The 12,138-nt window shown below is 41.7% G+C and overlaps 1 protein-coding gene across 9 annotated transcripts in view; it reads right to left on the minus strand.

The window, feature by feature from the left end:
* Ica1 (islet cell autoantigen 1) overlaps positions 1-12,138 on the minus strand; it is a 149,396-nt gene that overhangs the window by 37,524 nt on the left and 99,734 nt on the right. For all 9 annotated transcript variants that reach the window (XM_059257377.1, XM_059257373.1, XM_059257376.1 and 6 more), the window contains exons 7-8: positions 3,761-3,886; positions 2,581-2,679 (exon numbers count right to left, since the gene is read on the minus strand). In XM_059257377.1, the coding sequence (XP_059113360.1) occupies positions 2,581-2,679; positions 3,761-3,886 (225 nt within the window). The remainder of the gene's footprint in view (positions 1-2,580; positions 2,680-3,760; positions 3,887-12,138) is intronic.

Here is a 12,138-nt window from a genome sequence, read left to right on the forward strand (position 1 = left end):
ACATTAATTATCATCCTTCATCAAGCATAAAACTAATAGTCAGGAAATACAGCTGCAATGTCACAATTACCAACGCCCGCAGAATACACCCCGAAGCAAAGAGAACAAATGGCCCGCTTTTCATTAACAGAGCTTGGCAAGCCTCTCCTAAGACAATGTTTCTTTCCAGTCAGAGTCCCAAAAGGCATTTAAGGGGCTATTCACTTATGTAAACCTGGAGGACAAATTAATTGTAAAAAACATTTATTTATATTTCAAAATATCCATTATCAATATAGAGTGCCATTCTAAAACTATAGGTTTTAAAAAAAATTATTGGATGAAACAAAAATTTCATAAGTAAATACAGACCATGTATTTTAAAAGGATATTGGTACAAGAGTTCTGGATATTCAGACAATGTCATCATATTTGATCAGGGCACATAGGGAATTAATGTATTTCCTTTTCACGTTTTATGGCATACAATTTGATACACAAGTACATCTATCTATAAAAAATAATGACCTGTGTATAACAGGATTCTATTATGTCCAGTGGGAGTCCACATAATTATCAGCTCTGTCACCACTGAAAGCCTAGATGGACATCATTCTCTAATGCTAATGAAGGAACAGCTTACTTGATGGGTTTTTGGATACTTACTATTAATCTGACTGTAACACCATTACATTTCAACAGATGTATTTATCCTACAAGATTATGTTATAAATAAGCTGTGCACTATTATTTAAACTATAAGGGAGGGTCAAGGGATATAAAAGCTGTCTGCCCAAAATATTTGTAATTATGTCCTAAATCATGACTGTCAAACTTTCACTAAGTTACTGCTCAGAAATATTCTAACATAAGCAGTATGATCCTTTCTGTAGCGTGAACAGCATGGCAAAAATCACAGAGCCATATTTTCCTCAGCCCAGGAAGCCAGGCACACACGTGTGTTCTTCCATGCTTGTGGCGTGACTTCAGCGTCATGAGGTCACACTGTCCTTTATATGCAGTGAACTCAAACATGAACATTTTAAAATTATATTTGAGGTAGGGGCCATTTCATTTGTCTCTGGGCCAATTTAAGTTTCAAAAGACAGATAACCTTTGGCACTGGACGCAAATTAAAACATGTGGGCTTGGGATACAGGTTAGCAGTAGAGTATTTTTCTAGCACGCACGAGGTCCTAGGTTCAATCCTTAATACTATAAAAAGAAAGATGAAACAACAACAACAACAACAACAACAGAACAATCATGATGGCCCAGAAGTGTCCTGTGGAAGGGTAGTCTGCGGTCTGCTCAGGCCAGGCTAAGAACTGTGGGTAGCTTGGGTTGTAAATTTAATCTGCCTTGGTCAGGAGGGCTACTTCCTAGGTTGTTGAAAGCATCAGTAAATCACAAAGAAGAAATGCAGCTGTTTCCAACAGTCACACTGCCAGTGTGACAGGCTGCTTGCTGACTGTGTACAGGACATTTGGCTGGATGATGGACATACAGGTTGTATAAGAAATAAAAAGCTTCTCTTGGTAAGTGTGTATAGTTGACAGAGTGAAACCGTGCATATTTAGGGTGCATTCACCACGAGGCATGTCAGTGAATACCAACAACTGAGCAAGGCAGGGAATGTGAGGAACAACTTCATGGCCAGGTGTCCTTCCTGGAGTCAGCTTGGACACAGCTCAGGGCAAGTGGACACTCCTGAGTCCCTCCTGAGACCTTCACTTTCGCACAAGGTCTTTGAAGGTCTCTAACTTAGTACTTATGTAGATCTGTAGGTGACTTATAAACATTTAAAATCAAAGGTGCATTTTAAGGCAAAAAAAAAAAAAGGATAGGTTTTTTTCAATGTTTTGTTAGCAAGGTGGACCCTTATAAATTCCCTTACAAATTAGAAGTGAGCAATTTCAAGGTTTGCTTTTGCTAGTTCTTGTCTGATATTCGAAGATACAACCCAGCAACAAAGTGCCCACTGTTCTCTCCCATCATTCTCAAAATCCTTCTGGAATGAAAATCACTTTCTTATCTTGATGTGCATTCATTTCTAGTAACCATTAGGTCAAGATAATTCCGAATCAGTTTCAATACTGAGAATCAGACACTGTATGCACAAATCCCCTTTGAGGCAAGGATCCTTGAGTTTAATGTTGCTCTTTCAATTAGAAAATATTACTATGGTCTTATGGAAAGTTCCAATCCTATGTTGGAGGTAACTTCAGAATAAAGTGATAGTTTTCAGAAAGAAGGGAGGAAAGAAATATATCTTCTCAGATGAGCATATTCAGATTTAATAATTAAAAAGTAGGGATGTAACTCAGTGGTAGAGCACCTGTCTAGCATGTACAAAGCCTGAATTCCATTCCAGGTAGTGGGAAAAGAAAACAAAACTAAACAAAACAAAAAGTAATTAGTTACTTGTTCTTGAGTAATCTTGTAACAATGTCAGATAAGTATGGATTATCATGATATATGATGAAAGGTGCTCTCTGATTGTAGGGCTCTGGGAATAGTGACACTGCCTTGGGTTTGCCTTGTAATCCAAACAAAATTTCCTTTTCATCAATTTGCTAGTGGTCTCTCTTGCTTTCATACCTTTAACGTTGTGAATTCATACGGTTGGTAACCTTTGAAGCTTTCATGGATGGCTGCCATGGTGTGAGAAGTTTTTTCCCAAAAGTGGAGCAGAGTGGTCTGTAAGGAAAGATGGTAAAGTCATTAATGTCTCAAATGCCCCTTTCTGACCCTGGTCCTCAGAGAAGTGCTCTTATCTATAACTTTGCAGGTGGTCTCAACTTATTGACACTCATCTTTGTACCTCTGTTTCTCTGATGGATAGTTCTCTTAGACCTTGGTATGTCATCCAACTGAGTTTCTATCAATGCTTGGGTTGCTCCTACCACTTGGGACCATCACCTCTCCATCTTCTGTGTCCCATTCAGTACATTCTCCAAAACCCAGGGTTTTCATCTCATTGTATAATGATACATTGATTTCTCCCTCTCAAAGTCTCATTGGCATTCTTTTTTGTTTTTCTGGGGGTTGGGTGGTAGTGGTGAGACAGAGTCACATGGTGTGACCCTGGATGACCTGGAACTTGCTTTCTAGACCAGGGTAGCCTTGAACTCACAGAGATCCACTTACCTCTGCCTTCTGAGTGCTAGGATTAAAGGCATGTACCACCATGGCCTACTCATTGGCATTCTTAAAAGTTTTTTTTCTGCTTGAAAAACCTTTTCTAGAGGTTTGGGAAATACAGTAAAATCTTGCAGCTTCCAGTTTACTTCCTAAACTTTGAATTCTTTGAGGAAAAGGAATTGGGATATAGCAATTTTCACATTCGTACAACTCCAAGCATCTGGTGTTCCACAAGTATTTGGAGTCACCAGCACTGAGGATAGACACAGGGCTACGCTGAGGATCTTAGTATTAAGAGAGACAAAACCAAGAGTGCTGAATAATCACAACATGAGACATGTAGGGTATCGTGCTAACAGGGTCCAGAGCAGGATCTGGAAGAGGCACAGATGAAGAAGAAAGGTATTCCAGGCACAAAGGACCCACAAAACAAGTGCAAGAAAATGGAAAATTCCACTGTGTGTACAGCACACAGTGACTGTACTGTTGATTAAAATGCAGGACCTTCAAGAGCAGAGAAGAGGATGCATTCAGAATCTGTGACGCCCAGGTCATACTTTCCATTCAAACACAGAATTCCCCATTATCTAAGCCTCTGGCAATTCTTTGTTCATTAAAACAGATATCACTTTGTTACCTGGTACGTTGCTAGCATGTGAGATAAGAGATTGCATCTGCTTGCTCCAAGGAGATCCACCTTTTGACACACATCCATCTTCAATTTGTCAAAGTTTTTTTTTGCAAGGCGTACTTGTGTCTGTACCTACGAAAGTAAAACCAAGTCTCTGAGATACTCAAAACTCTATGAAGTTAAAATTTGCAGGTGAGGAAAGACCAGAGAAGGGCGTCTCTGTCTTACATAAGAAAACATCATTAAAAGTTCCAGGCAGATGAGCAGATCTGACAACCATCCTTTAACTTCCAAAATACCTAGATAAGAATTGTGATGATCATAATTTTGTAACAGACTTACTATACAAATTATATGTTTTGCAGAATGAGATTAATAACGCTGTCTCCTTGGAGCAATTACACGCTAGTCATAGTGAGGAGAAGTTTGGAGATGCAGATGCTAAAAACTCTTGGCTGCAGAGTGTTCCCAGTCTCTGGAAGCTGAGTTACCACACAGTCCTCAATGGCCTTTTCCTTGTGTTACATTTTCTTGTGTAACACTTGCTAAAATGCAGAAACTATCATTGATACAATCCTATGTACTGATTTCTATACTTTCTTGGGGTTTCATTTTTTTTCTACTAACATCATTTTACTGTTTCAGAAGCCAACTGAGGCATTATCTCTAAGAATTTTGCCACTGCCTAAAACATATTTGCCACAGCCTGAAACATTCCTACTAATAAATTTTCAATTTTTATTATTGACTGATGAACACCAGCAAACCTCCAACCACCCATGAATCACACTGTAATACAGGGAACGGGTGATGGCCAGGAGAGTTTTGCACATGTTAACTCTATATATTATGTTACAAGAAAAGTAGAGTTTGCAAATTTAGAGGGCTAGAGATAGTTGAGTTGGTAAAGTGCTTAAATAGAGTTTATGAAGCCCAGAGTTCCAGCTCCATTCCCAGCACTGCATAAACTGGGTGCAGTGGCTCACTCCTATAGAGTTCCAATCCCAGCACTGCATAAACTGAGTGCAGCGGCCCACTCCTGTAGCTCTAGCAATCTAGAGATGAAGGCGAAAGGGTCAGAAGTTTCAGATCATTTTTGGCTACGTAGCAAGTTTGAGGTCAGCCTGGGCTACATGAGACCCTGTCTAAATCATGTATTTCTTTAAAAACCATGAAGTAAAAAAATCTTCCCTTCTGCTTCTGAGAATCCAGTGCCTGTGGTGTGACACCTTGCACAGCCTTGGTGCAGTGGGAAGGAGCTTGGACCTGCCTAGGCTCAGTGAGCTGGGCTCTGCTGACTCCTCATGGGAGACCTTGATTTGGGGGATGTGGGGATGCGGGGTGGCTTGGGAAAGAGGGCTGGGGGTGGGAGGAGGGAGGAGGGGGGGTCTGTGGATAGCATGAGGAGTGAGTAGAAAATTTCTTAATAAAGAAAAATAAAATAAAATAAAAAAAAATCTCCCCTTCCTCTAATCCAAAGCACTACCATATTATATTACGGATGAGGAAAGCCAGTCACATAAAAAAAAGAACAACATTTTATTGAGTTACTTTTTTATGTATAAAATCTCTATGTATTTAATGTGTTTGGCTTGATAAATTCAAATATTAAATTATTTTACAAAACTCTTGAGGCATAGAACCTGGGCAGATGAGTTTTAGAAGTAGTGTTGACTTATTATTTATAGTGTTTTCATCCTAACACACCAGGCAGCACAGACAATGTCTCTTTTGTCCACCACTGGATCAGCGAGCAGCCTAGTACAAGGCAGGGACTGAATACACACTTGTTGACTGAATGAAGAACTTTCCCATGCCATTTCTAAATGTCCATAATTAAAACAGCTACAGAAATAGTAAGTGTGGGGGGGGCACTGGCCAGATTGCTCAGTGGACAAGGACACATGCTACCAAGCCTGATGACCTGAGTTCAATTCCTGGACTCCATAGAAGAAGGAAATCAACTCTCACAGGTTATCCCTTCAACCTTCACATGAGGGCTGTGGCATAAGTGTGCAAGTTTCACTATAAAAAAGTAGTGATTTTATTTCTCATGAAACTAAATAAATACATTATTTGATATAAATACAATTATTTCATTATCAATAATAACATAGTCACAGCTTACAAGTTTATAAGGAATTATACAATAATAGGAATGTGAGGTATAAATATAACAATTGATTTAATTTATTCACTACATGCTAACAGTCTATTTTAGCTGTTATAATGACCTTCCCTTGCTGAGGATGATGGAAGCCTTTACCAAGGCAAGGGCTTACTTAGGACAGGGCTGGCTCTCTGATTTAGTAGCCATGCTACTATGCTCATTCAAGCACTTTACCCTACTGCCTGGAAAATCAAGAAGCTCAAAACTGGATCTTACCTAGAAATACAAGTTCCCCTTTAGGACTGTAGGCAATTGGAAACAACAAGGCTAATCATTTAATGCCACATCGACAGAATTAATACCCGCAAGAATTGTGGCTGCATGGATAGCTGCACACAGACTTTTCTAAGAATTCCTCTTAATTCTTTATCTGTTGTGCTGGTGAAACCAGTGGGCAGCAGCTACTATCCCCTCTCAACTGTCTCACTCTGAGCACAAGCATGCTGGAAATTGATTATTCTTTACTGCAGAGTGGAGACTTGAATATCTCCTCCTGGGAGCTCTGACTGTAAGAAGAGTTTAAGGTGAGCGATCTATCATTGACGTTCTGCTTTCCCCTGAGAGGAGCAAAGGATGGAAAGAAGAACAGGGGCTTCTGGGGGTCAGGGAAGAAGACGAAATCTAGACGGACAGAATTTTAGCAGCTGAGATTTTTGCTGTAGAGCACCAAAGGTCAGCATTATTTGGCCAGAAGGACCTCTTCAACTGGGATCCTGAAAGACATCTGTCCTCAGCCTTAAACTTGTAAGGGGAAAGAACATGTTTGGGGCATGTTGTCCATTCAATACATGTTTATAGAGCACATATGAGTCAGGTTAACTATGCATGGCAGGGATTATCTGTAAAGTAATAACACATATAATGTATAGTCATTAAATGTTTATGAATGAGTGCACACTGTTATGAGCATCCTAATATAACATATAGTCACTAGATATTTGAATGCACATTCTCATGAGCATCCTAAGCTTCTAAGGAAGAGAGAAAAGTTAACAATTATAACACAATGGAAGAAGTGTAAGGTAGAACTGTAATCAGGCCTTTTTATCAGAACCGTCAGCTCCCCAATAATGACAAGGAGACATTATTAATTATGAAAGCTCAGCCAATAGCTTAGGCTTGTTTCTAACTAGCTATTATAACTTAAATTAGCCCATTTCTATTAATTTACATTCTGCCTCGTGGAGTTATTACCTTTACTCTGTATTGCTCATGCTGCTTTCCTGCTTCTTCCATGTCCGGATGGCGACTCTGCCTTCTTCTTCCCAGTGTTCTCTCTGCCACCTAAATCCTGACTAGCTATTGGCCATTCAGCTTCTTATTAAACCAATCTGAGTTATATTTCTTCACAGTGTACAACAAGATTTATTCCACAACATAGAACTGAAAACAGAAAGAACCCAGACAAGGGAACAAGGAACGCTGATGGGGTTGGGGTCATTGTAAAGCATTGGCATTATTACTGCTGGGCAGTGGCATCACTGTAGGGCGATGACATTAAAGCCCTAAGGAGTGTCCTTCCTGTATCTTCTTACACTTGGCGCTGTAACTTTGTAGTCTCCTCTAACTCTGAAATCAGGCTTGGCCATGTGACTTGGTGTTGGACAATGAGAGGCTGACAGATGTAAGGAGACTGGAAACTTGAAAAAGGGAATGCCAGCATGTTTCCACTTTCCCTCTGCCTTCTCTGGGATGGCCATGAGAACATACTCAGACTGGCCAGCTGGAGGGGTGTGAGCCACATGGCATGAGGAGACTTAAGGAGAGGACTCAGCCATTATTAACAGTCTTTCCCTGCCCTGTAGCTGACTACCAACCAGCATGTGAATAACCCCCCTACCGGAAACACCCTGTTAACCATAGACTTACAAGCAATAAAGAGATGTTTATTGTTGTAAGCACTTGAATGCTATGGTGGTTTTATTTCACAGCATGATTATAACCACAGATTATTGATGTAAACAGTCAGGAAACAGGCAAGGAGGGCTTCTTAGAAGAGCCAATACTAGAGGTGGTTCTCAAAGTAAATCTAAGGTTCGTAGAAGACTGTCTTACTTACATGGAAGTTCTAGAGTTTTCTAATAAGATGCAAATTAAACATTTTTCTTGGGTGCAAATTTTTATTTTTTTTCCTTTATACAATCAGTTACTCATAGGTACTCACATTCTACGAGAGAGCTTGTGTCCTTTGCTTACAACATACAACTTATGAAATCATACAGTTTGAGATGTGCCTCAGATAATTTTGTTTGGATTTTGAGGGGTAATTTTAGAAATGGAGAGGATTTCAATCTTGACCCAGTGAGTTCTGAGAGGCCATATGCTTTGTGTGTCAACAATGATTATTAAAACACTTAACGCACTGCTGAGCTCCCAAATGCTATGTCCTTTCCATGCCAAACAAGGAGGATGTGACACTGCTGGGCATTTGGAATCCAGAACAATTTGTTTAATAGTTTGTGTCCCGTGTCTACTCTCTAAAACACACTTTTAGCCTAGGTGAGGAAAAAACTCCAAGGACCCAGCAAAGTGCAGACCACCACTGTGAGAGCAATTTCACATGCCTTCAGACGCACTTGAGTGAGAATGTTTTCATTATCATTCCTCTCCATCCCATATAAATTCAATTCAATTACATAAACATCTTAAGGAGCCCCTGTGGTTTTCAAGGCTCTTTAAAAATTTTTTTCACTCAAATAAATGCACCCTTTGTTTATTTCTTCATTTCATTTCTGTTACCCCACCTTTCTCCTCTTATTTCTCAGACTTTCGGAAGTGATTATGCATATTAGACCCTCTTTAGTCTGGGTCTTGTCTTCCCCAGGCCACAGAAATTCAATTTACCTGAGAAAGCAGCCAGGTCTCCACTGCCAAAGCTACAAGGCATATCTCTGTACTCATTCCTCCTTACGTGAAATTCTACCTTTTAGGCCCCAACTTGAACTACCCAGGGTAAAGGCAAAGTCATCCATCCTCAGTTCATTCTGGTTTTGCTACCAGTGGGGGAAGAGCTTCATGTTACCCCACAACCAAGTAACCAGAGCATACTTTTGTTGTTTTCTAAGGGTTTTATTTCCTTTAAGAACAAAAGAAAACAATCCCACTCTTAGACCTTCTTTCAGGAGATAACTGATACACACACATGTGAACACACATACTCACACACATACAAACACATACACACACACAAACACACACACCCATGCACACACACACTCTCACACAAACACATACACACATCTGTGCACAACACAAACACATACCCCCATGCACACACACACTCACACACAAACACATACACACATCTGTGCACACACACAAACACACACCCATGCACACACATACTCACACACATACACACCTGTGCACACACACACTCACACACACACACACACACACACACTCTAAAGGACACACATCCTAAAAGGACTGAGCATGGCTACCAGTGTGAAAAGTAGTCCCGCTGTGAGGTGAGGCAGGGAGGAATATGAAAAGGCCCTAAGAGAGAGGCAATAGGGCAGGCCATAGACTGGTCGTGGACGAGCATAACTGGGCTGCTAGAACATGTATCAAGGTGGTATAAGATGGAGCAGGAGGAGGTCAGGTCAAATCATGCAGACTTACTTGGGTGCTTAGAATTGTTATTTTTGACCTAGACATGGCAGAACAATCTTGGAGGCTTTTCAGCAAGGGAGAGCCAGGACTCTGTTCTCGGTTTGGCAAGATCACTTGGTGCAGTGTGCGGACAGGCGGGAGGAGAGAGATGGAGGTGGAGAAGGATGGGTCGAAATTCAAGGGGAATGACGACAGAGCTTTCCACAGAGGTGGTGATGCTGGGTACAGAAAACAATGTGCTGACCCAAGAGAGACTCAGGAGACAAAGGAGGCCTGGAGGAGAGAGTACAAGAGAGAAAAACCCCACCTTCCAGTCCTGTTCTGTGCCGACAGCTCTCTTCTGTATATGCCCTATGGATCAAGCATCTCTGACACCCTAGAGTCTTCATTTCAATGTATGCGTTACCTCCACAGCTTCACACAATGGCCTCTCAGGGTGTCCTTGAAGGGACTCTGACCCTGCCACACAATGCCTGGCCTCAGCAACTCTACACAGTCGCTGCAATCTTTCATCCTTTATGCCTTTAAAGCCAGTGCCATATGGATAAGGATTCCAAGTTCTGCAGTCACCATGGGTTATACTCATTTCCCCAGATATATCAGCTTGGGTGTGCCGACTCTAGGGAAACTCTCTCTCCTGGGCAGTTGCTTTAAAGACCAGGAAACCCCTCCCCTACTACTAGGCCCATTCTCAGCTCAGGCTTTCTCTTTTCACACAAATTTCTTTGCAAGTTGGGTCCTTTGAGGTGGGAGCGGGGGTCTTGTCCGATGTAGAATGCCAGGTTTCTCTTTGGTAGTGCTAATCCCTTCATATATCTTTCCTCCTCCTCTTCCAAACAAGTTAATCCATTGTCTTTGAATTCAACTTCACTCGACTTCTCAGACATAGGCAGGATGAGCAAAGCAAAATTTTTGCCCAAAATATCACACGGACGGCCCCAATTCTAACTCCTGGTGGAATCCTTGTTCCTTCCAAACCCTCAGAAGGCAGGCCTCGACTGTAGGCAGTTCCCTCAGCATCCTTGTCTTCTAGGCTCCTTCCAGAATGGCCTATTGAGCTCTGTTTACAGAATTCAGTGACTTTTCTAACTCAAAGGTGCAAACCCTTTTACATTCCAGCCACAGAAAACGTTTCCAGATCTAAGAATCACATGGCCAGATTAAACACAGCAGCAGGCCCACATCTCAGTTGCAATTTCTGTCTTAGTTTCTTTTCCTATTGCTGTTATCAAATACTGACAAAAGCCATTAAGGAAGAAAAAGTTGATTTCAGTTCACGGTTCAAGACACAGTCCCTGGCAGAGAAGTCAAGGCAATGGGTGCTTGAAGCAGCTAGTCATATCACAACCACCATCAGGAAACAGAAGGATGAACAGATGCTGGCGCCCAACTTGCTTCCTCCATTTTATAGAGTTGAGAATCCCCTGCTCAAGGAATGGTTCAATCCCCAGCTGAAGATGGGTCTTCCCATACAATCAACATAACCAAGATAAGCCCCCACAGGCACACCCGGTGGCCCAACTCCCTGGAGTTTCTAGATTCTGTCCACTGACAATCAGCACTAAGCATCATCGCATTTTAAACCAAGTTAAACCCATCATAACGCACCATGGTGGTCTCAGCTGGAGGAACCAGATCCCTTTCTTAAGATTTTGGAACTTGAAACAAGGAAAGTTAGTCTCAGTTTGTCTTTAATGGCAAAAGCTCTAAAGGTAGGAAGTCCTGATATGAGTTTCTGATGATGTGCAGAGAATTGGTCTGCAGAGAAAAACAGAAGAGGAAAAGGGAAGCAGTGGAGAGATGGTTCAGTAGGCAAGAGTGCTCTGCAGTCACGAGGACCTGCCTGAGTCTGAATCCCCAGGACCTACACATAAACCATGGCTGCCTGTAGCCCAGCACTGGCGTGTTGTCAGGGCAGTCAGCCTAGCCAAAAGGTGAGCTTCTGAGTTCAGAGAGAGATCCTGCCTCTAGGCACTGTGGTAGAAAGAGAGGAAGACATCCAGTGTCGTCTTGGCCTTCTGCATGCATGGACCTAATACCCACACCTGCACACTCAAGTGCATTACTATATATACTACATACACACAGCACACCAGGTGTGTGCTTGCACACCCACCTCACCACAGATACACACTCATACACACACACAGCACATCACAGATACACACATATGCACACCCACCTACCCCCCCACACACCACAGATACACATACACATCCAATATACACCCACATATACACCCATCACACTACACATACACACACACATACCACACACAGATACATACACATACACACACACATATGCCTCACCACACCACAGACACACACACACACACACACACACACACACACACACACACACACACAATTTTTAAAGACCAGAAGGAGACAAGGAGGCAGGGAGAAGATAAGGCAGAGCTCTCTGATCAGCTCCCTCCTTGCCTCAATGAATTCAAAATGGCTCCCTGTTACCTAGATCTAGCCGGCAATAACCTGGGCTGTTCACAGTTGCTTTTTGGAAATTCTTATGAGAGACTCCAGCAAGTTTCATGATAAAGATCCCTTTCTATTTTTGATTATTACAATCTTTCTGCATT

The sequence above is a fragment of the Peromyscus eremicus genome, chromosome 3 (assembly GCF_949786415.1).
Source record: "Peromyscus eremicus chromosome 3, PerEre_H2_v1, whole genome shotgun sequence".
In the NCBI taxonomy this organism is placed as follows: Eukaryota; Metazoa; Chordata; class Mammalia; order Rodentia; family Cricetidae; genus Peromyscus; species Peromyscus eremicus.